This window comes from Exophiala spinifera (genome assembly GCF_000836115.1).
Source record: "Exophiala spinifera strain CBS 89968 unplaced genomic scaffold supercont1.4, whole genome shotgun sequence".
Taxonomy (NCBI): Eukaryota; Fungi; Ascomycota; class Eurotiomycetes; order Chaetothyriales; family Herpotrichiellaceae; genus Exophiala; species Exophiala spinifera.
The window spans coordinates 916222-939928 of NW_015622516.1; the positions used below are offsets into that span (position 1 = coordinate 916222).

At 52.2% G+C, this 23707-nt stretch overlaps 10 protein-coding genes across 10 annotated transcripts; 5 read left to right on the top strand and 5 right to left on the bottom strand.

Annotated features, from left to right (window-relative positions):
* Nucleotides 1–2612: 2612 nt before the first annotated feature.
* PV08_05523 (uncharacterized protein) lies at nucleotides 2613–3676 on the bottom strand (the record flags this gene model as incomplete). Its single annotated transcript, XM_016379866.1, has 2 exons — nucleotides 2613–3120; nucleotides 3222–3676. 2 exons carry the CDS (start codon nucleotides 3674–3676, stop codon nucleotides 2613–2615), a joined length of 963 nt encoding a protein of 320 aa, XP_016235693.1.
* Nucleotides 3677–4655: 979 nt separating this feature from the next.
* Nucleotides 4656–6998, top strand: PV08_05524 (uncharacterized protein; the record flags this gene model as incomplete). Its single annotated transcript, XM_016379867.1, has 1 exon — nucleotides 4656–6998. One exon carries the CDS (start codon nucleotides 4656–4658, stop codon nucleotides 6996–6998), a length of 2343 nt encoding a protein of 780 aa, XP_016235694.1.
* Nucleotides 6999–7454: 456 nt separating this feature from the next.
* On the top strand, nucleotides 7455–8360 carry PV08_05525 (uncharacterized protein; the record flags this gene model as incomplete). Its single annotated transcript, XM_016379868.1, has 1 exon — nucleotides 7455–8360. The coding sequence occupies one exon, from the start codon at nucleotides 7455–7457 to the stop codon at nucleotides 8358–8360; it is 906 nt and encodes a 301-aa protein (XP_016235695.1).
* A 502-nt stretch (nucleotides 8361–8862) lies between these two features.
* PV08_05526 (uncharacterized protein) lies at nucleotides 8863–11206 on the bottom strand (the record flags this gene model as incomplete). The annotated part of the gene is made up of 3 exons (XM_016379869.1): nucleotides 8863–9928; nucleotides 9982–11024; nucleotides 11087–11206. 3 exons carry the CDS (start codon nucleotides 11204–11206, stop codon nucleotides 8863–8865), a joined length of 2229 nt encoding a protein of 742 aa, XP_016235696.1.
* Nucleotides 11207–11778: 572 nt separating this feature from the next.
* Nucleotides 11779–13080, top strand: PV08_05527 (uncharacterized protein; the record flags this gene model as incomplete). The annotated part of the gene is made up of 1 exon (XM_016379870.1): nucleotides 11779–13080. One exon carries the CDS (start codon nucleotides 11779–11781, stop codon nucleotides 13078–13080), a length of 1302 nt encoding a protein of 433 aa, XP_016235697.1.
* Nucleotides 13081–13676: 596 nt separating this feature from the next.
* PV08_05528 (uncharacterized protein) lies at nucleotides 13677–14191 on the bottom strand (the record flags this gene model as incomplete). The annotated part of the gene is made up of 2 exons (XM_016379871.1): nucleotides 13677–13781; nucleotides 13835–14191. 2 exons carry the CDS (start codon nucleotides 14189–14191, stop codon nucleotides 13677–13679), a joined length of 462 nt encoding a protein of 153 aa, XP_016235698.1.
* Nucleotides 14192–17385: 3194 nt separating this feature from the next.
* PV08_05529 (uncharacterized protein) lies at nucleotides 17386–17672 on the top strand (the record flags this gene model as incomplete). Its single annotated transcript, XM_016379872.1, has 2 exons — nucleotides 17386–17399; nucleotides 17471–17672. The coding sequence occupies 2 exons, from the start codon at nucleotides 17386–17388 to the stop codon at nucleotides 17670–17672; spliced, it is 216 nt and encodes a 71-aa protein (XP_016235699.1).
* A 213-nt stretch (nucleotides 17673–17885) lies between these two features.
* On the bottom strand, nucleotides 17886–19120 carry PV08_05530 (uncharacterized protein; the record flags this gene model as incomplete). The annotated part of the gene is made up of 3 exons (XM_016379873.1): nucleotides 17886–18173; nucleotides 18250–18626; nucleotides 18709–19120. The coding sequence occupies 3 exons, from the start codon at nucleotides 19118–19120 to the stop codon at nucleotides 17886–17888; spliced, it is 1077 nt and encodes a 358-aa protein (XP_016235700.1).
* A 1481-nt stretch (nucleotides 19121–20601) lies between these two features.
* PV08_05531 (uncharacterized protein) lies at nucleotides 20602–21882 on the bottom strand (the record flags this gene model as incomplete). The annotated part of the gene is made up of 5 exons (XM_016379874.1): nucleotides 20602–20654; nucleotides 20704–21459; nucleotides 21511–21591; nucleotides 21623–21686; nucleotides 21739–21882. 5 exons carry the CDS (start codon nucleotides 21880–21882, stop codon nucleotides 20602–20604), a joined length of 1098 nt encoding a protein of 365 aa, XP_016235701.1.
* A 763-nt stretch (nucleotides 21883–22645) lies between these two features.
* On the top strand, nucleotides 22646–23433 carry PV08_05532 (uncharacterized protein; the record flags this gene model as incomplete). Its single annotated transcript, XM_016379875.1, has 4 exons — nucleotides 22646–22683; nucleotides 22793–23012; nucleotides 23061–23252; nucleotides 23314–23433. The coding sequence occupies 4 exons, from the start codon at nucleotides 22646–22648 to the stop codon at nucleotides 23431–23433; spliced, it is 570 nt and encodes a 189-aa protein (XP_016235702.1).
* Between the last annotated feature and the right edge of the window lie 274 nt (nucleotides 23434–23707).

A 23707-nucleotide genomic window follows, 5' to 3' on the forward strand; every position in this document is an offset into this window, starting at 1 on the left:
CCTCTGTGCTGTGGTAGAAGCGACTCGGGCGGAGTGGGATACGAGTTCTGTACCCCCTACGGAGTACACGTGTCCATTAGTGAGGTATTCATTACCTAGGAATCCTGTATCTGTACACCAGCCTAGCGGAAGTATGGGGCCTAGCAGATACAATATCTCCAGGCTACGGAGCTCAATGGTTGCAAGGGCAATACCTGAACCTAGGTAGGGAGTACTCTCTAGTCCGAGCCGTAGAGCAATGGCATGGCGTCGGCGTTAAGATTTGTTGATGTTTTACAGTTCCAGTGCTTCTCATCCGATCAAGGCATGAATGACTTGCATAAGGGCGTCGACATGCAAAGGTAAATTACCGTGGACGTGTTGGTGAATTGCCGTGACCAGGTTACGCATGCGCAGTCTAAGTTTTTACTGAAGAGCTTCCTTTCTGGGCATCTGAAACGACAAAGTTCACCGTAGAGAAGATTAATTTCCACGCGGCTCAGAGCAGGACCTTCCTTTCCCGTAATTCTCCCGTTTAGCCGGCGACATGGCCCTTGGTTCCTCCGTCCGTATTTGTCCGTCTTGTGCCCATATCTGTCTACAGCTACCTGGAATGTACGATGTGTTCCTCCGTACCCTGCTTCGCTGTCATATTGTATGCAGGGCTGGGAACGGCGTCAAGTAGCCCCGAACTCTTTTGCCTGGCGAAAAAGATACTTTTGGCTTTCCAAGTTCTCACCCGTATCTCACCCATCTTCTTGTTTTATGATCAACTAAACACTCGTCTCCTTCTCCTCCTTGTTTCGCCTGTCCACACAACGGCCTTGAGCACTTCCGCCGCTTCTTGTGCCGCTGCTTCCGCACTCGACCACGTAAGCACCTGAGTCCGGAAGCCGACATCCCCTACGAATAGCACAAAAGGCTGTTGTTGCCCCGTTTGGCTCTGACTTACAGGCTACTGGACACCCAGCCAACTGGGGCCTTGGCCTGAGGCTCTAACACCTCGTTTAGGGATGAAACGGCACAGCACAAACTCCCTTCTCTTGCTTGATCAATGATAAATGGTCGCCTCCTGCGCTCTACTGTAGTTGCCTAGTGGTGTCTGCGGCTTTGTTCTTCCCTACCTCGACTGGGTCCCTAGCTCTGACTCCAGCAGCTCGCAAGCAACTCCTTCTGCGAAAATCCTTCTCTCGCAAAAGATTGCCCGATGGCATGAGAGTTTCGAAACTTTATTTTCCCATTGGACCCGGCAAACTTTTCGGGGTCTGAAATGTCGTTGCAAACACCACGTGAGAAAGTTAGAACGGGTGCGCACGAGAAGGATGAACCTTAAAAATTCCGTCTCTGACCGCCGATGGCCAGCACTGACGAAGATCTGGAGACCAGAGCCGCCACGGCGCCGCCATGACTCGTGAAGCATCCAACGAGATGGAGTACAAGGATTCGTATCCCTTGCCTCATTCTCGTACATTGCCCGCCGCTCCCGAAAATGACGAAATGGCTAATGTGTCACCGGCAAATGTGGGACAAGGCCGCTTCCAGTACGAGTAAAATATCTCGGAGCAAACTGGAGTGACGCCGCGAGTCGCTTTTTACAACTTGGTGATCCCTAGGACTGTCTTGAAACGCTATACGAATATCTCAAGGCCATAATTCTCAGTAGAGTTATGGATAAGTGCATCGCTAATTGCATTAGGAAGCCGAGAATATATCGAATCTTGTTGGCTTTTAGAAGTCTTGAGGCAAGGAATATCACCAGGCAATCAGTGATTGCAGATGGGGGTGAGCATGACATGCTCAAGGTTTGTATTGCTGTTGCGCTAACAAAGTTGCAAAATGGTTTTGCATTTGCCTAGAGCCTTCGTAAGAAAAACAACTGGGCTCATGTGAACTCCTCACGGCATACGAACCCAATACATTCCTGGTCTGAGCCATACTACCATGATCACCTCAAGTTGCACTCGTATATTCGGAGCTGGATAGCTGGGTGTATCGCCTGATATACTCGTCGAATGTGGAGGGTTGGCTTGGTTGCCGCTCTGGGACATCCATGTTGGGGTCGTTCGGTGCCGATACATCCGTGCTCCTTAAAAAATGTCCTTCTACGCTCCTTGATTCTGAGGCGATCGTCCTCTCAGTCACGAGTGGGAAGGACTCTACAGTTTGGGGTGCATCATCTCCATCTACATCGATCTCGGCGTCAGACCTGGATACGCGCAAGAAACTATCAAAGTCGAAGTCGTCGGCCACTGCGGAGTCACCGAGAACGAAACCTGCGACGTCAATTCAGAATCATGCAGGAGGCTGGATTTTGAACGAACAGACCTTTGTCAGGAGGGAACTCTACCACTGGCTGATTTGGCTTGGGAAGGTCTGGTTTGGAGGTATCTAGCAAGTTCTCGACCTGCTTTCGAAGAACGATGTTTGGCTCCATTTTGTCGGTTGATACGTGTTGCCTGTTTTGGCCCCGACGTCGGGGTCGCTCCACCCTTTCACGATCATCGGGTCGCATGCGGTGCCCGGGAGCTGTCGTTTCAGTCTTTTCGTGAGAGAAGCTGAAACCACTCGTTTCCAACTTCGACAACCAAAATTGGACCTGTTATCAATGATGTTAGCCCATAATGATAACACAACTATTCCCAATGCAAGTTGAAAAGATATGCGGAGGACGGCCAGGGCCATACCACTTCTGGCTGCTCCGAAAAGGCATCCATCAGGACTTTCTCCCCATACACTTCGCGCAAAGGTGCCCATTGTTGCCAGTGCGCCCCTAAAATTCCACGCTGTAGCTTGTCCCGGAAGTCGTAACCTATCATTTCACGATTGAAAGAGTTCACTTCCGTAAGCAGAGTCCGGATCGCTATCCCATGATTTCGGATTTCCTCGAGGCGAAATCTGAGACCAAAAGGCGGTGGGGTTCTTCTCGTCTCCGAAGCGTCGATTTGGCCCAGGGCCGTCACCGGTCGAGGCCCTGCATTGACAACGGCGTTCACTGTCCCATATGGCAATGGGTGCCCGGTCACCGTTTCATTTGCTTCCTTGTCGGGCCGTTTGGCAGAAGCCTCGCCAATCGCTTGTTGTGCTTGCTGATACCTCCGCTCTGAATCATTCTTCTCCTCAATTAGGATCTCAATCAACTCTCTATGGTCTTTAAGAAGGCCAATATCACGATGGCTTCAGTGGAGCAACGCCATGTTGTCAGGCTTGATCGCAAGCAGACGCGCAGAAGGGAGAAGACTCACCTTCTCGCCTGCGCCGCAAATATGAGCACGTTAAGCATGATTAGCAGAGAGCTTTTCAGCCTTTCCATATTTGTACGCAAGAGTTGAATCTGCTCCTCCAAGAAAGGGAACTTCAGCCTTTGTTTCCATCCTGCCACTATCGAGTTAGACGAGAGATTCCCGTCCAGCGAAGAATTCAGGTCGTTAAAGACATCCATGCATCTGTCGACGAGGTCTTTTGTTGTGGCGAGGGCCTCCTTCGAGCAGAGCTCCGCGTTTTCATCTTTGGACAGCTCATTGCCGAGTTGATGTAATACGGCGCCTGTTGCTGCGATTTCTTGTGAAATGCTGTCAATGGATTTGTCGGCGGCTTTGATTTTGCGTGAGAATGTAAAGAGCTTGACAGAAAGACGAGCGCCCAGGTCAGCGATTTGGATCACACTAGCAGCCACGCCGAGAATTTCGATTCCGGACATTGTTTTCTACAATGCAGGTGGCGTAGGTTGCTGTGAGAAATGATGTAGCATTGCGGAAGGATGATCTGAGGGCTGGCGACGCATGTTGGGCAGTAAGAAGGTCGAGCTTGGCGTGGGCAACAATGGGGGAGGCTGTTTCTAGGCTGGTTAGCTGCATATATATACATAGCCTCAGCCAGTGGAACGGAGAGTAATAAGTAATTGAGAGTAAGTCATCGATAGCATGTCGTAAGCTGGAAGCTGGACAACTATAAGTAATGATTATCCCGAGAGCGCGGAATCCAAGTCGGTGGCCTCGACAGGTTAGTGGGCTGTTAACTAACTAGTGCCTAGAGCGAGACTCTAACCAACTAACTACGTAACTTAGTTAACTACAAGTACCTTAGTTAAGGTAGGCTAGCTACCCTTAGGTACAAGTATCTGTCTTACGTACCGAGGCATCGAACCGGCGAGAAACTTTGTTCTGCATCTTCAGCCTAGAGAGCCTCAATTTCACCTCACGAGCATCAACATTTGGCTGCTCAGCATCGCAACACCCTTGACCAAGGATCAACTAATCCCGGAAGAGTCTATGCTTCGGAACCCGTCGCCTTTACTCCCTCGGCCCAACATGGCGCAAACCTTCATAAGCTTTCTGTACGCCCTGCTTGTCACCCTGCTTTGCGCACGAGATCTGGACTTCGCGTAGTGCAGTACTGATCAAGCAGGTGCCTCATGTACATGACCACTTGACACCCATCCTCAAGGCAACAACGACGACGTAGTATGTGATGGTGCCATGAGGGATCGAGACAGCGTCCCGTAGCAACCATTTTCTGTTGGAATGTAGGTGCTTGTTGCTAATCACAATCCGCATTCCTGTGCCCGCATAACGCGGACAGTAGAATCCCTTTAGTTATCATGATCCCGTCAATTGGCGCTACTGTTGATTTCCCAAGCCAAATGCGTCAACTCTGGGTGCCTGTCATCAATCAGCACCATGTTTCTGTCCTCAGACCCTGCAATACCTAAGCCAGCTTCGATCCACGCACCAAGTCAAGACCAAAGCGAAGGCGACAGCGAGGTGGTGGAGGGGCATACCCCTTGGGCCGGACACGTGCAATCATACCCGCGCGCAGCCGCAATGCCGTCGCACCGGCTGGAGGAACATGATCAGCAGGAGGGTAACAAAGCACAACAGCAATATAACGACTATGACCAGCTGCCTTCGACTAATAAGCGGCCGGATAGTCAAGACGCTTTGCAAGCTTCTCTGGACTGTCGATTGGGAGAAGGACAAGTGGTGTCTGCACAGACAACTATGGAAAGTCGTTCATTTTCAAAGTCGGTCTTAGGTTACCCGTTGGTATCTTACACCCCAACAATTCCATACCATACTCCGTCAGATGCAAAATACGAGATAAAGTCACCGATGTACTATCCTCCGAAGCCGCCTACTCGCTCACCGAGCTCGCTCCTCAATGAAGGACCGAGTCAGCCAGAGACAGTCACATATCAGTACATCGGGCCAGACTTGTCACAAGAGTCAAAGGCCAACTATCCTGTTAACATTCCAACCTATTTTCAAGATTCAAACGCGTTGAATCCATCGTTTCGGTACAGCTTAACCAGCCAAAACCACATCGACAGTGTATCGTTTGACCGAATGGCGCCCGTTCACACCACCCTTGATGATCATTTGGACTCTCATAGTAACAGTCCTCACCAGGGACCCTATGGCGATCCAAGGACTCCGAAAGAGGTTCAAATGCCCGTGGACCTTGGCCAGCAGCAGACATCGGCGGAGGAGGCATGCTGGCAGCAACATTCCCAAGCAGAAGCACATCGACAGACAAGACCCTCTGACCTCGACTCGCTGTTTGACGGCTCGAGTGGAGTGGGAGATGTGTTGGATGTTTCAGAACAACCAGGAGGCGCCACCGGTGACTTAAATGCCGTCCAGAAGGATTTATCTCCGTCCGGCGCAAGAGACATTGACTCGCCGGAATCGACGGACCTTTTAAAGAGCCAAGACGGTGCTGGCCTGGGCCTGGATAGTCAGCAAAGGAAAGATAATCCGATCTTGGGGCTTCCTGGAACGCCTGCTGGAGACGATCTTGCCTCTCCACTGGCGTTGCAACGACAGAGAAGCTATCTCGATAGGGAATCTCGCCTAATGCAATCTGCCGCAGACAGATTCAGAAATATCTTGGCTGCAAATGGCATAAAGTGTGATCTTGTGCCGGATAATCTCGCAAGAGTCCTCGAGTCTGCGGCAGCGGAGAAGCTTACAGAAGGGATACATCCACAAAGCCATCAAGAGGTAGATGAGACGATTGAGCATAAAGCCCCTGGAAATTGCGGATGCTGTGAGCCAGAACAGAATTGCCGGTGCGTTCCATGTGCTTGTCAGGGCTGTGATTGTGCCGAAGTACCTGACTACAACGCCTGTTGCTCCAATAAGAGCATCTCTCACTGTTCACACTTTCAACCGCAGCCTATTGAGCGTTCCCCGTCAGGAGATGATACCTCTGTTGATGACAGCCAAGTGGATGGTGAAACCATTCAAGAACCGCTGAGTAGCAGTGCTGCTTGGAAAGGTCAGTCACAGGGCGACATGAGCGGAATCTCAGATAGGCCGAACGTCTGTCTACCTCCCAGTCGTCCGGACACACCACGTCCCCCTCTGGACCGAAGTACGTTGTTGTTTGCGCACGAGTTGGTAAAGGATCATGTTCGGCAGAGTGTGGAGCCAGAATTCCCTGTACCCAACTGGATACGAGAATCAACTCCAGCTTACGAGGATAGGTCCAACAATCCCTCTCCTATCTCGCGTGGGGACAGTGATATTCAGATGCAAAATGCGTCAGACTACGAAGTGTCTAGTCCTGGCCAGAAGGGAACACATTTCTGTTTTCTAAAGTCACCTGAGCCGACTAGTGTACGAACCCAATCACCTGCAAAACCAGCTCCTCCACCTATTCCTGATGACATTGCGACCTTGAAGCAACCGAAACGCAGCGATCGGAGGAAGTCTGCCGTACAGAGCGGTAAGGTCGAGAAAAGGTCTGCCACGGGCTCAAGATCGAAGGGCGTCCCAAAGAGCAGAAATGTGACTCGCAAGCCGACCACGTCGATGGGTAAATTGATCGAACAACCCAAGAAAGGCTCTCCAGCCAACGATCAGGACAGTCTCAATCAAGAAGCTCAGAATTCAATGTCTGTCGGGACCGTGGCCGCCGCTGTGCAGAAGATTGAAGAGGAACTCAAGAAACAAAAGGATGGCACTCCAGTAAGGCGAAGCCAGCGGGCGAATAAAGGGGTTAGAACTCTGCTGCCGTAGCTGCCATGAGGCTGCAGTCTGAAGGCTAGTTGTCACGAAGTCCTTTATACTATGTACCAATTGAATTTAGAAGTTGGCGATGTCTTTTCTGGACCATATCAAGAGCGAGACCCCAAGTCAAGTCCAGCTGCCTATAAGTATCTTTTCTTTTTCTTGTACTCTTTCCAGGTACCGTCGGGCTTTGCCAGACCATGACATCCGCCTATTCGACCATGATTGGTCAAGTGTTGCAGGCTCGCACGAGGATGATGTATCACCTTGCATCGCGACCTCAGCCTCAGTCCATGTCGAGTTTCGATTCAATTATAATTAACACGATACCAACTTGGATACTTTGTCTCTCGGCGACTCTCAAAACAACAAAAGCACCGAGAGCGTGTCTCCACTTGGACTACAGTCGCTGGTGATACGGAGATGGGTCTTGACTGGAACCTGACAACCACACATTAATAAATCATGGCCCTCCCAATGCCCGAGCCAACTATTCCTCCTCTCGCGCTAACCCAATACAAAGTATTGTCATTCGACGTCTACGGCAGCCTGATCGAGTACAAGGCGCACATCCTCGACGCGTTCCAACCGTTGATCTCCCGTCTTCCGGCATCGTCGCCGTACCGGGACCCGACGCCGCTGTCGACCACGATTCCCAACTCGGCCAGCGTCGGGTCCGTCGAGTTCCTGAAGGCGTTCCAGCGGCAGGAAGACGCTATCAAGCTCGAGAGGCCCGTGAAGCGCTTCGACGAGATCCTTGCAGAGATCTGGCGGCGGCTGGCGACGGAACTCGGCGTCCCGAGCACCGAGGACGAGGCGCGGCACTTCGGCAGCGAGGAAGTCATAGCCAGCTGGCCTGCGTTCCCGGGGACGCTGGACGCGCTGAAATCTCTGGGCAGACACTACAAGCTCGTCGCGCTGTCGAACATCGACAGGTACGCGTGGTCGGTCACGGCAACCTCGCCCGTCAGCGGGCTCGGCGACGACGAGGTCCACTGGTGGAGAGTCTTCACGGCCGAAGACTTCGACGGGGGTGACGGCGGCGGCGATGCCACGCGCGCCGACGAGGTCAAGCTGGAGACGGTCGTCGAGTACTGCGCTGGAACCGGCGTCGCGAAGAAGGGGGAGATCCTGCACGTCGCGCAGAGTCTCGGACACGACCAGGCGCCGGCCAAGAGACTCGGGCTGAGCAGCGTGTGGTTGATAGGCGACGGGCCGAGATGGGGCAAGGAGGCAGAGAGCAGGATGGCTCTAGAGAAGAACCTCGTGGGGTATGCCTGGCGATTCGACGATCTGCGAGCGTTCTCCGGAGAAGTCGAGAGGGCTTTTGCAAAAGGAGGCGTCAGAAGCAGTCAGTCAGTCAGTGACTGATTGATTGATTGACTGAATCACCGACAGACAAGTCTCTCTCACTAACCCTTGAATGAATGTATCCTCAGATCATAGTACGATGCGTTAAGGTATTTATATGCCTTTTATGATAATGACACGACACGACACGACACCACATGGGAAACATGACACAGTCCTTCCGTCTTTCGTGGTGCCACACATTCCATCTCCAGGCCATGATATCTCATTTTGTTCCAATGAATGCTGAGAGTGACTTTATGATTGACAACAGAGGATGTATCCGATGATCTGTTTGTCTAGGTGAAGGAAGTCAAAGGCAGCTACATCATCTCAAAAGAATTTAAAGAAGAACAAGTCTCCCTAAGTGAAGGAAGATCTTGTTTTTCAGGAACAGTATGGAAACTTGAGGAATTTTGCTTCGCTGACTACAGCTAGATATGTACATTTCGCTCGCGCTTGTAACAAGACAATATTTCGTCGATTTTAAATTGCTACGTACAGGTACAGACGGAGCAAATAGCTACCGCCACCATTTCTTGCCCCATCCACCTTTCCTTGGACCCCAATCCTCCTTTGTTGCAGCGTCAATGTTGTCGACGCTCAGGTAGTCGACGCCCTCCCGGACCAGTACGCGCCAGATATAGTTCCGCACGCCAATCGGCCAGGGTGGGACGCCCCAGTATCGAACCTTGAGGCCGCGGGCGTGGGCGCCGCGGATCTGTTTTCGGAGAAGTTCGAGTTGGAGCTGGGAGATGGACGAGTGCCATGGATACCCGATGGACCTGACGAAGGACACCGAAGCGGAGTAAGAATTTGCGGAAGAGTAGATGTCTGGGTCCTGGGGCGGAGATGAGATGTCATGCTCATGATCATCTGCGCCGGTCGAGGGCGATGGAGAGGCCGATTCGGCCGAAGAGATGGCTGCAGGTAAAGCCGTCATCAGATTCAGAGGCGCATCGTAAAAAATATCGCGGTAGGTCGCATTTGCCACGATATGGTCAAACGGTGCGTTTCCCGAGACGACAAGCGTGACCGGTCCAGGCACGACCGTCGTTCCGTTGAAATAGGTCAAGTACTTGCGTTCACGCAGGGGAGCAAGCTCAGCCGACAGCAGGCGCCACATCGTCGTGGGATCGTTCTTAAAGTCTACAAGCATGGTAAGCGACTGCTTTGGATCGGCGGCAAAAACGCCGTGGACTTCATCTTCTGCGACAGATCCGAGCCACGGCGAGATCCGATTCTGATGGTCGAGGATGTCGAGTATTTGATCTAGGTATAGGCTTTTCAGGGTCCGGTCCTGACGGATGGCGGGTATTGTGTGCGCGACGTAGAGTTCACCGTCTACATGCCAGACGTCGGCTTCCACACTGGTACAGCCCGCCCGAATGGCTTGGTAAAGAGGTTCGGCGCGGAAATAGTCATTATGGGAATGACACATGATGGGCTGAACCCCGGCAGTGAGGCGGTCCAAGCCGCCGTCGTCCAGTCCGAACGGCGCTTTTAAAGGCCCTGAGATCAGATCCAGGCCGTCCGGAAATGCCGCCCCGAGAAGGCTGTTGAGGGTTGAGAGCGCTTGCAGTACTCCCCTGTCGTGTTCTCATTAGTCTAGTGCCTCTGCGCAAAGTGACAAAATACTCACAATAGCATCAAGGCCACTTTGGGTAGAGATATACCGTGCGAACGTCGGATGATAACTCTTCGTAACCTCGAGACTACATGACGGGGGCTCCAAATCTTCTTCTTCGAAAGTCGCTTTGGGCTAGACGAATGCTTAGGGATCAAGAGCTTTAAGGGGCGTTTTGATGGACCGCTCTCTGTGCGCATCGCATCATTCTTTGAGATACGGTCGCTCGTGTGACCAAGTTCCATATCATCACAATCACTTGCAAAATCATCGTTGAGGTGGGATGTCTCAAACATCTCGATGTCTTCCGAGCCTTCCAACGCAATTTCCGGCTCTAGAGCCTCAACCTGAGATGTCGTTTCTCCGACCAACGAGTACTCGGTCTGCCTTGGGTACGGCACATCACACTCTGGATGTGTGAGCAGTGGATAATCTCGGCGATATGTTGTATATGCGACGACCAAGCCCAGAAAACTGCCGCACGACACATCGTACACGTCATGTCGATAGTCTGCCAGCCGGGACATGGCCACGAGAGATGCGCAAATCAGGGGGGCCAGAAAAATGAGAATACTCGCGAGATCGGGCCGTGGTCGAAAGATGTGCCTCTGGCCTGCCAAAAAAAAGCTGAAATACCCCAGGCCCGAAAACGCCCAGCTGCTGTGCGCGCTCGGAAAACTACGCCAGCCATCTAGCAAAAGCTCAAGATCGGGCTGCGTGCAGACAGCCATGGTGACTAAAACGTCGGTCGGCGTTCCTGTCTTCGGCTGACATCGAGCTATCAGGTCCGGGCGAGGGCGACCTATAGCATTTTTGATGATGTCCGTAATAAGCACGGTAAGGTACACGCTCCAGAACAGGCCCACCATCGTGACATGGGCCTTGTGGACGCCGGGTCTTGCCACAGCCGCCCAAAGAACCAAGAGCACCAACGGCACTACGCCAGCGAGCAGGGTGTTCTCTTTCGAAGTCACGCGTTGGACGCTGGCGAATGGATATTGAATAGCTCGGTTGTCGAGTCGAAACATTTGTTGCACAGGCTCCAGGAATGAACGAATCTGTGATGTCGTTCTGTCAGCCACTTGGTGATCACCACCCACTCCTCGTTATAGGGACTGACCGAAAATAGTGCCAGGACCAGCAGAATGAATCCGAGATAGTCCAAGGCATATGATCGATGCCAGAGGCGAGGCACCGTGGCCAGCCAAGAAGGCCACGACCTCTTCGTCGGCCGGGTCATCGCTCGTCGACGGCGGTTTGGCAGGAGTGTAGGCAAGCCACGGTACCGAAGAAAAAGGCGATTGTACTGGCTTTGACCGTGGATGAATTGAAGAGCAAGAGAGTCACTGTAGCAGGAGACATTGGTTACATTGCTTCCGCCTGTCTTGACGAGGATTGCGTATGTCTTGTCTGATTTTGAACCATCTTTGGACCATTTTTCATCGTCCAATCGTCGTCGGCCGATCTGACGCACGGCCGCTACGGAGAAGTACGAGTTTCAAGTGCTGCAGTGTGCTTTCACAACACGATGATCGACCGTAGACTTCTGTGCTAATACGCAGATGCTCGTAGTTGCGTTGTCTGGATTTGATCTAGATCTACCAGGTTCGCCCTCGTCTTGGTGTTGGCATGGATTTGTGGATTTCTTGAATGCATTGCATCTTCGCAGGCTGAGGCACGTTCTATTCCATCCTCAGGTTGCGTTTGTAAATCTGTCTTCGTTCGCTATGGCCATCACCTGAAACACACCCTGCACGAACAACCGTGAATTGGTTTCAGGAGGTACACCACAACAGCCTCTGACTGGACGAAATGAGATCCAGACGACAACGGTCAATGTTTCAAGTCATTTGTATCTGTTTTAGCCTATTCGCACTTACACCACCAGTGGCTGCTGATGACGACGCTCTTTACCAAGTTGATCCCGACCAACTTTTCCAATCCGTCAAACTCGATCTGCAAGGAGACCCGAGCGATAGCGACAGCTACTCGCCATGGTCATACCGACCATTCTGCACCGACACTCTATTTGACAAGATCAACGACGAACCCCTCTGCGTCTACACGAGCACGGGCTTTGCAGGTGGTCGAGGACTGTCTCTGTTCACCACACCGAGTGTCGCCGACCATATCGTTGCCACGACGCCACTCTTCAGTGAACATGACACATCCGTCGTGTCCTCTGGCGTCAACACCCACAGCGGGAATTGGTACACGGCACCCATCCCAGGTAAAGGCACGGGGATGCTGGCCAGCAAGGCACTCCGTCGAGGAAACCTTGTCCTAGCCACGACGCCGATCCTGATCGCGTACTCTGAAAATGTTCTTGACGCAACCACTCGAGAAAAGTACCTGCGTCGTGCAATCGACCAACTCCCCAGTGTGACACGCGCCATGTACCTGTCCCTTGCCTCGCTCTCGGACAACGCCGAGACGCAGGTCCAAGACATCGCGGCCGCCAACACGTTCGGCATCAGCCTTGGCAGCGAACGCGACCGCGAAGGCGAACAACGACCGCATCTCGCCGTGTTTCCCGAAGCGTCACGTATGAATCACGACTGTGCGCCAAACGCAATATTCCACATCGACACCCGCACGCTGACGCAGCACGTGCACGCCGTCCGCTCCGTCGCTGCAAGCGAAGAACTCAGCATCGCGTACACGAGCCCTCTGGACAGCACGGCGGAGCGACAAGCCTACCTCCGGCGGTCGTTCGGGTTTCAGTGCTCGTGCTCACGTTGTCGTCGTGGTAAAGACAATGCGGACGCCGACGCGGATTCAAACTCAGACTTGGTCCTGTCAGAGATGGCGACTCTGCAATCAATTCTGGGCGACTGGTCCCCCGCGTCTAAAGCCAGTGTGTCGCATGCCGAGCGTCTGGTCAGTCTGTACGTCCAAGAAGGGTTGCAAGGGTACATGGATCCAGCGTACTGCCATGCCGCGTTGGTGTATGGTTCCGTCGGCAGCGCCAGGGGGGTGAAAAAGTACGTCGACCTCGCGGTTCGGGCCATCGAATTGAGACTCGGTCCGGACAATGAGGACATCAAAGTGTGGAAGGAGATGGCGGCGGCGCCGGAGAAGCATTGGAGCTGGAGAAGGAGGAAGCAGAAATAATCTCACTAGGTCCCCCCCCCCCCCCAACCTAGGGAGGTAGGAAGCCTCGACCTAGCCTTAACTCACCTAGGCCCATCCTGTACGAGTAGGTACTAACCTGTATGATAAAAACTCAAAAGAGATGCTTGTGACGCGTTTCTCAGTCCAAATAGGTTTGCATGTGTGCATGTTTTCAGGTTCTGAGATTCCCAATTCTATCTGTATACCAAAGACGACTTTCACACAAGGGTATCAATCAAGCAATCAATCAGTATGTCATCAATGCTCCAAACGACATCAACAAACATACATTTCTCAACAGCAAACGGACGGGAAAACCAAATATCTCCTCGCGCGCACACAAAAGTCTTTCCCGTTCTTTGCAACCATAAAATCAAACAAACAGCAAGTATCGTCATGATCTTCGTCATCTCATTTCATATGCTTTCGTTCCCCGTGCGCGTGTGTGCAGCCATGGGGCGCCTTGAGGAGGGAGGGTCAGGAATCAACCGAAGTCGACCGAAGTCGAGTCCTTCGTCCGAGTATGAGTAGTGTCGTCCTCAGCAGCCTTTGGAACCAAGTGATACCCCATGTTCAGTAATCAACCCGAGTAATTTTCAAGGTCCAAGGCCGCCGGGCCCATCCAACCCAGAAACAGCATCAGCATCAGCATCAGCATCAGCAGCAGTACCCATCCAGAACTTGATTTTGAGAACAGGGACCTAAAAAAAAAGGGGAGTTCGAGGTGCGTGATGACTGATCATCATCGTCTCACTTTCAAGGTCTTATCCTGCTTCTGATCCTTCTTCTTCTTCTCACACACCTCCTTGACTCCTTTCCCTACGCGTTCCAGAAACTGCCAGCTGGTCCGGTCGTCCTCGAAGACGAGGTACCCGTCGAAACTGCGCGCCTTGGTGTACTTGACAATCTTCCTCACCACCTCACCGACATTGTCGACGTTGATGCCGTCATGGCTGCTCGACAAGTCCCTGTCCGTGGCCACCGCCTCGCAACAACAGCTCTCGCTCTCGTATCCGCTCTCGGAGGACGAGCCCTGGGCCGCGGTCCCGGATCCAGCCTTGTTTGCGGCGGCGGCGCCGACGGTGTCTTCTTGTTCTTCGGTGTAAAGCATCCCGATGACCTCGGGGATAGGTAGGACCTGGATACAACTCCCTCCGGATCGAGGGAGGCGAGACAGTTCGCAGACCCGCGGGCAGACGATGTTGTTCTGCGGGACGAGGAGGATGAGGTGGGTGCGCGGCTGAGACAGGAGCGTCGAGATGGTCGCGTGTGTATGTGGGTACATCACTGATCGTGACGTCGGGCAGGATAAAAGGTACGTCCTGCTTTCGAGCGCGGAGGGGGGAGCGGTGGTTGAGGAGGAGGAGGAGTTGGCGGTGGTGTTATTTTCACATTTGAATGACTTTTGTTTGTGGCGGTACGAGAGAATGAAGTTGCTGCGCGGCGAGTCTGGACGACTTGGATCTCGAGGCGAAGATGATGAGGAGGAGGAGGGAGAAGATAACGTCGACGGAGATGGCGAGAGTTGTGTTTTACGGGTCGAGTTGCGTTTGGTGAAGATGTTGCATTCTTTCGGTGTGGGAGTCGACCCCGGCAATGAGAGGGCGCATGGACCGATGGCATATGCAAAGTCCCAGCAGGAAACGCCTGGAGACTCCATGACGGTTTGTTCTACTGCCGTGATGGTGGTGGTGGTGGTGGTTAATTTCATGGCCTCGAGTCGGAATACTGAATGGAACGACGATAGATAGGAGTATCGAGTGTCGAGAGTATCGAGGTCGCCTTCGAAATCTTGAGATACTGAGATTCAGCCCTCGGTCACCGGTGCAATCGCATTGGTCTTGCGCGCCCCGAAAGACTTTGCTGACAGATCCTCGTGTTAGCCTGACGTGAGCGGACGGTCCTCGTTGGCGATAAAGCTGATGCTCGTATAGCTGAACGAGGATGAGATAAGGCTTGAGGCAGTACTAATCGTGGTGGCAGTTGATTCTTCAAGCAAAACTCTATAATTCACCAGTTGAAGAGTAAATTCAGGAGAACTGGACAGTGAGAACGAGGGTAATAATAAAGGTATCCAGAGAGCACGAACGGTGGGTTACATATTGCACGGTCGGTGACCCGTACCTAGCGACCCCCGTATTCCACTTTGAGGTTGGCCACAGATTTTGGGATAAACGGATAATTCGCCGGACACCGCTTGGAAACAACCAAGACCAGGAGGAGGAGAAGAAGGGGGTTAGATGAAGCTCTTGCCGCATAGGGCTCTTGCAGACTTGCAGGGTGATCGAAAAAGATTGTCATGCAAGAGAGGGATTTTCTCGGGCCTGTTTGATGAGGTGAATCTCGTGATGGGCTCCGTCCAGCTGGATTTTTACAACGCCGACTTTGCCGGTATCAGCCGATGGCGGCAAAACGTTGCGGAGGCCACTGACTTGATGAGTTTTGAGGGTGTGGAGTGTCCAGGAAGGATTAGGGTACACATCCTCGTACTTGGGTGGCCGGCGACGACTACTCCTTCAGCGACGAATTGCCTACCGAGGGAACCTACTGTAATGATAACAAAAGAACAACAAGCCGAGGATACGGACTGTCGCGGGGACAGAGAGCGCGAGGCCGCGAGGGCGAGTCCTTTCGTGCTAACACTACTGTAGAGTTAAATTCCCTCAGATCGGCATTTCAGGGCGGAGATGGCGATCCGAGGTGCATGGGAAAATCATGATTCCGATTTGGCCGATATCAGTATTGACGGGCACCGAGCTGTAAAGAGATCGTAAAACAATTACCATGCCTTACCCGAGGTTGTATTCTGAGAATAAAAAAGTGCAAGACTGCAGATATATGGAGTTCTGCGGCCTCTACACAGATACCTCTGCGGCTGAGACATGTGCGAAATAGGCTTCTCTCCCCCTCCCTGCCCCTCTGTCCCTCTTGAAATTCTACTCCGTACATTGTAGTCTTCCTAATGTCATGGACTTACTAAGTGTTCCAAGACTCTCGTCATTGATATGCACAGTTATATCTGGGCGTCCCGCAAGAAACGAAAACCCAGAAGTCATTTCCTCCATGACTTCTGGCATTTCGTGTGGACAGGCTAAATATCATAGAGTGACAAGCTGCACACAACGTCAACCAGAATCTGGACTTGCGTGAGCCTATCGAGAGCGTGGACTGTATGCGAATCATGACGTGCGACAGCATATCACAAATGCACACGGCCCCTTCAACCTTTCAAGATGGACCGGTCTAGAGTACAGCATGTACCTAGCGATGAGTACGGATTCAACAACTTTGTGTCCCATGGGGTGGGGAGTCGAGCAGTGTCTCGATGCCCGCTAGCTACCTTGGACTCGTTCGACACCTCCGCCTGCGTGATGAGTATTTCTGAGACTGTAGAGTAAGCTCAGGTCCGTTAGACGGCAAGGTTACAAACAATAGGTCACCAGGCAGGGTTGTACTATTGCCCTACTGTACGTAAAACAATGAGCAATGGTCGAGAAACAGTCTGCACAACAAAGTCAATGGAGAGTTCCGTGCACCAGCCCAGTAACCCCAAGATCGAGCATACAGTAGTGTATCGATCTACCAGTAACCTGAGGAGACACTCGTGTCGATCGGTGGCTTGCCCATGTGGTCTCTCTGTGAAGGCTTGTAACTTCGATCGATGGACAACACGGAGTGTGGCTGTGCGGAAGCGTCCAGCCGGTGGTCGTAAGTGGTCTAGAAGCACTCGCGCAGAGTGGACAAAGATGGAGTCCCAGCGGGACAGTGTCTCGTATTTCGTAGCCCCAAGGAATCTGGGCAGGTTCCGTCGGCGCAGGATGATGTCGTCGACAAAGGAAGCTGAGCGCTGAACTGACGACAGTGGAGGGAGACATGATGGATCCGAGCGCCGTCAATAGCCAAATCCTCCGGTGTTGATTGGACGTTGCACGCCAAGAAGGTAATGGAGGCCAAGCTTTTGCCAGTCCCCCACAGGCTGAGACGCCCCGTGATTGGACTGCAGGGATCTCGACGTCATTTTCTCCAGATGACGTCGGGGTCTTTTTGCTGGCTCGAACCCGTTTACTCGATGCACGTTGCTCGCAATTGTGGGCGTTTCCGTCCTGCGTACTCGTTGCAAGGGGCTTTGACCAGCCTCATTCTGAGAACTACAGAGGTGGGTTCGCCGTGTATATAAACACCACTCCTCCCCAGGCAACTCCATCCCTTTTCTTCATCAGCAAAACACAAGTCAAGAAATTCGCAATCCATCACTCAGTCAAACCTACACAAGACTTTTCAAGTCAACCTCAAACAGCCATCGCAATGGATACCATCAAGTACGTCCTCCCCAATTCGCACCACGCCGCAGCCCCCTTTTGAGGGTTCGTTCACTGACATTGTGTCCCAGGAACGCCGCTAACTACGTCTCCGAGTCGATCTCTGGAGCCACCTCAACTGCCTCCAAGGAGGCCAACAAGAACGTTGCCAAGGACAGCGACGCATCGCTCACCACCCGAGCCCAGGCCGCTGGTGATGCTCTCGGCGACAAGATCGATGAGCAAACACACAACCGCAAGGCTGATGTCCACAAGGAGGCCGCCAAGCACTAGACAACAGTTACCATCTAGAACCAATACCATGAGTTCATGATGAGGGATAAGGAGTTCCATTGCTGAGCCGGGAAATTCTCAAGGCAGAATGCGACGGAAATCATTTTGATACCCAATGTCCGATGAGACGGACAAGCCTTGAAATAGGTAGAGAAATCCAAAAAAAAAATTTATCGGTTTAATGCCAGGTGAACCTGTTTACATGTAGACAAACTATACCTCTGTGTGATCTTGACTCCGACTGCCGCTCCGACCCTCGAGAGCTTCCGCAGCCAATGTCCGCATTCGTTCCCTTTCAAGAGGATGAATATTCTCCAGTGCCGCATCCACGTCTCGTCGCTGGCTTGCAATCACTTCGCTAGCCCCGCTGTCGGAGAGGTAGCTTGGCGGCCGGTATCCCACCGAATGCTGCACCTGGGACATGGCTTCATCGTAAGTAGGCGTCAATGGCGAGGGCACCACCTCGACCTGCTTGGTATACACGAAGTTCGGATTGATTCTCTAAACAACAAAACACATCATAAACATCAGCTGGGGGGTCGACACATGATTCCAAAGAATACAAGGACACACTCACCATGCTTGTCCGCGTATTGCCGTATGTAGGAGGCGGCTTGTTAAGAAATGTCGGGGGATTTCCAGTTCCTGCCTCCAGATCAGGACCAGGGCCGTCATCATCATATCCCCCCATATGGATCTGAATCGGTTTCTCCGGCGGCATGTCATGCAAATCTGCGGCGGTCTCTAAGGTCGACCCTTCTCCTCGCCGTCGTCTCTGTCGGTGTGTCGAAGATTGCAGAGTTCCGTTTCTTCGGCGTTTTCCCGCGTCTCTTTTCAGCATCAACATACTGAGGAACTGGTGGAAAAACACCCCGGCCAAGGTGAGGATGAACAGAATGGAAAGCACGTGGAACATGATCCCCCTGGCAGTTCGCGTAAATGCCAGCACCAAGTCTGTGAGCGCGAGTCAGCAAGCAATCCACCAACTCGGTGCATGTACCCTGAAAAATGGTACACGCGGTGTTTCAAAACCTACATATAACCGCTGCAATAAGTAAGGTGGTGCCGAACGCAAAGCTGATTCTCGCTTTCGCAGCAATCCTGGCGTTATGGATCGACTTGGCCGACCTGACAACCCGCCGTCGAGCAACCCGCCCTGAAGGATACGTGCCGACGCGGCTCCCGCCCGAGGAGGAATTCGTGCTTCGACTCCCGCTTCGTGCAGATGAGTGGTTGCTACGACTACTGCCACTGCGCAGCGAATGTGTCCCCCGGGCACTCGATGTGAACTGTAGATCGTAATCGTCCATGTGACGCGCCCGTGGAACCGACTCTGGAGCCATCTGCTGACTGCCATGGAGGCTCGCAGCGTACATGTCAGAGCTCTCATCCTCATCTCGGTGACGGGTCGAAGAAGAAAGCTGCCGTAAGTCTCTCGCTTCAGGCATCCTGTTGTTAACATGCGCCTGCCTTGGATCGAGCGGTCTTGAGACCGTAGGTAAGGTGCCCTGAGCGAACAGATTGTTCCGAGTAGATGATCTTGAGGTAGAAAGAATCAAAGGGACGACAAAAGTCTTGCCAGGTGTTGTTGTAGTTGAGCTGGAAGAGCGAGCAGTTGTTTGACTTGGCCGCAGGAGACGCGAAATGCGGCCGACAATGGTCGGCGGATTTGAAGGCGCTGCGCGTGACTTTGCTCGATCCATTGGGTAGTAGAGCTATTATGGCAAGAAGAGACATTGACGGTCGAACATACGGCCTCGTAGACAGAAAGAGGATGGGAGAAGAGTTTAAGAACACCTAACTCGTGTAGGCTACCTTCGGTCGCGAAATGATCGAGCGTCACACACACGTACCGCGATGAGACTGGAGAGTCACAGAAACCACGGGTCTAAGGGCCTGCGTGTTGGATGAGAGGCTGCGCAGACGGACACTCCCTGGCTCTCGCAAAGGCAAGGAGGAGCGGCATGGGAGGCGTTGGTGGCAGTGAAACATGACGGGATATCAACCCAAAAAGTTCGAGGACTTGACACGGCGAAATTGATTATTGAATTCCAGACGTCAAAAACGCTGCACGGAAGAAACGAGCTTTTACAACCTCTCAACCAGGGGCTGATCCCGAAGGCTTCTCTGCGCGTCTAAAATGACGAGTCGCTTCGATATAAAGACGCGATCTGAAACCATCCAGCGCAGCAACTCAGCGCAGCAACTCGCCAAAGTCGCGTCGTTCCGCGTTTTCTTGGCGCCTCATCCGACCCTCCTCTACGAGTGGTCGGCCTAGTTAGATACCTAGGTATGTATCCCACGTTGAACGCTACTGTAGTAGAGGGTGATGCTCCAAGCCAAAGCTCAGCGACTATAGTCGTCAAGAGGACAGAGGTCGTCGAATGGTACAGTACGTTACCACAGGTATCCGTCTCCGTGAATGCCCCAGGGATAGACATGATAGACCATTGCCAACGGATACCACTAGACGACCCTTGCTTCCAGCTGGCTACATCTCGCAACCAGTCTATACCTTCAGCTAACCTGGTCCGTACGATCACTTCCTGATCAGTCCCAAAATAATGCCTTGGCTTTTGCGATGTTTAAAACTGCGCTGTTCACTTTTGTCACGAATACACCTTCCGGCCGTCCAAAAGTGAAGACGGGATGGGTTTGGAATGTCGACCTAATTCCAGCATTCTTATCCTTCATGTAGCTCCTGGAGTACGGCAAGGCCGTTGATGAGGAGCCGTGTGGATGGAGGCGGAGATGGCCAACACTATTCAAGTTGTCATTTCCGACCATAGCCAATGTCGCAAATGAGTTTTGCAAACCACTGCAGAGGCTAGTGAGGCAAGCAGATGCCGCCTGTGGCGAACCGCTGTCGGCTACCATGTTCTCACAGCTTGGTGTCAGAAGATGAGCGCCACCTTTCCCTCGTTGAAAATCATCTACCGAGTTCACCCAGTATGAGATTTCGATCAGTTGAGCACGATACAACTATAACAAGTTAGCCGAACCCGGAGTATCTTGCATCAAGCCGACTTACTGATCGAGTCCTCTGTAGGTGAGAACCGTACATCATTCACCGTACCCTTGTGCCCCGGCAATTTGTAGAGCAGTTTGGCTGACAGGGTATCCCATACGACGACCGTTCTGTCACCAGATCCAGCGCAAATTTTGTCGCCTTTCGGGTTCCAGCTTGCTCTTATCAAGTTCTTTTCGAATCCAGCAGGTGCACCATCATATGTACGTACGGCACGATCCACTGGTGCAAAAGGTCGGATGTCCCATGTTCTCACAGTTGAATCGTGCGAATTGGATAGCAAAGTTTGGGAATCGGGCGAAACCTCCAGAGATGTGATGGTGTCGGTATGGCCGCTGAGCGTATATGTGACCTCCATCTTCCGAGCATCCCATACCTTGATGTCGTTGTCAATGCCGCCAGAGTATATCTCATGCCCCTGTTCGGCCATGGCGACCGCAGTGATGGGAAAGTCGGTCTCGATATAGTCGACTGCCGCTTTCTGCCGCGGGTCCCATATGCCAATGCAGCCATCGTCGCTGCCGCTCAAGAGTAGATCTTGGCCCCTCCTGCTCAGATCCAGGCAGTTTACGATCTCTTCGTGCCCAACGTGCTTGCGTATTCTAAGACCAGTCTCGAGATCCCAACTTGCAACCGTCATGTCTGCAGAAGCAGAATATATCGTTTTCGAGTCTCTTGACCATTGTAGATCCAGAACTGCCCCTTTATGGCCCGTCATGATACCATAGTTGTCACACTCTCCGTAGGTATTCCATAACACTAAGTGGCATTAGATATATCGCGCGAGGTTGAAGGGAGAGAGGCGCATACTAATAGATCGATCCATAGAGCCTGAAGCGATATGTTGACCTGTAGGATCGAAACGCACGGTAAATATTTCCCCGGAATGCCCTGCTCCAGTCAGTAATCAACCTCTGCACACAAGTGAAGGACCACATGCCTGTCATTTCCATTATAGGTGCAGGCAGCGCACTCGTTCGCAAGGACTGCAGTAAGTGATTAGCAACGAGCCTTGTGGTGATTCCATCGAGCACGTACTGCTGGTATAAGGGTTCCATCTTGTCCCTTCGCACCAACTGTTAGGGCGCGATCGTCGTTGAGATCTGAACTGGACTTTTGTCTCTTTACCAGAGACTGCGGTTGGCTGAAGCTATCGGAAGCCTGACGCTTGATAGAAGGCATCATGGTTGCGAGTAAAGTGTGGAGGTAGTGATTAGAGCTTTGGCACGCGAAGAAAGGGAGTCGTGAAGAAGACGTACATCAAGCCTCGTTCCTGAGGGTACGTGAACTTTTTCTGGATTCACCCAGCACTTCTCCAAATATTCCACTCGCATGCGGGACGCAGAGCAAAACCCCATTCTGCACCTCTGGCTCAGCAGCTTTGCCGTATAGCATCTAGGGTGTGCATGCTTCACCTTACAAGCCAATACTCATACGGTGCATAGTATCATCAAAGCTTTCCAGACGCATAGTGCAAGAATCTAGTGGCACATGTAGCGCAAAAACACACTGATTGTGGACATTTAGCTGGGGGTCACTCGCGCACAATGCCTCAGCTTCGAAGAGGGGATCGCAATGGCGGCGTTCTGGTTGAGCCGCGAAGACGTCGCGAAAGCCAAGTGTTAGACCTAAAACTCAGAGGACACCCTTAGCATTCCATAACTATTTCTATGATGACGATGCCTACGAGCACGAAGGCTGTAGCGTACGAAGAAGAGGTGTTTCGACTGTGAACCCAATACGCCTCGTTAGAGCGGCATTAGGTCAGACCGGATGACTGTCTTGGCATGCCAGGTACCTGATGTTTGGGCCTCAGCCTCGTGCTTTGTTCACAACCTCGACTTTTGCTGAATCTTCGACAACAACAACACCCTACATCCTTGATGAATTGACGAGGGTGATTGAGATGTGGGCTCTATAGGTGTGAAGTCTTTCACGCTTATTTATGGCAGCGAGCCAGAAAGCCGCCCGCGTGGGCGAGGAGTACGTCAGCTTCTGTGTGAATTGTTCTCTACTAATTTGTCGTTGAATAGGATATGGAAGTACGAACTGCTTCATGTCGACGGCGGCAAGATTTCTGACGGTATTTTAGAACACGGGTTGACAAGGTCAATGCCGAATTGGTCACTCTTACATATGGCACTATCGTTGCCCAGCTTTGCAACGACTATGACCATGACTATGCCCAGGTCAATCAGCAACTCGACAAGATGGGTTACAATATTGGCATGCGACTTATCGAAGATTTCCTGGCAAAGTCAAACACTGGTCGTTGCAGCAACTTTAGAGACACCGCAGACATGATCTCGAAGGTAGCCTGCCACAACTACGCTCGGTCAGGTAGCTAAGTAATATGACAGGTCGGGTTCAAAATATTCCTCAACATAACTCCAACCGTGACAAATTGGAGTGCAGATAACAAACAATTCTCGTTGTTGTTTGACGAGAATCCCCTGGCCGATTTCGTTGAGCTTCCAGACGACGGAAGGGCACAAGATGAATTGTGGTTCTCCAATATCCTCTGTGGTGTTCTGCGTGGTGCACTAGAGATGGTACGTTCTGGACCAGTTCTCAACTTCAACTGATGACGCTTGCTTACTTGCATTTCCACAGGTGCAAATGTCAATCGAGGCACACTTTGTGAGTGACGTCTTGAGAGGGAACGATGTCACTGAGATCCGCGTCACTTTAATCCGATATATCGAGGATGAAATGCCTCCCGACGACGACTAGACACGGCAACATGGCAGACAGGTCCTCTGGATTCCTGGGTCCATAGCACTGGAATATGTTCCGCTCGTGGTTGATCACGTGCCAACACCAGCCCCTTTTCGGAGCACGGCACGGAGTAGCAATCAATCGATTATCGCCGGAGGATTTCTGTATTCTACGTAGGGAGTCACCCCTGAAACAGTTTCAACATTCCACTAGGGATAGTTGCAAACGCATCCTAGAAGCCGACCGAGTGTTGCGTACCGATCAAACAGGTTGAAATGAAGCAATTACG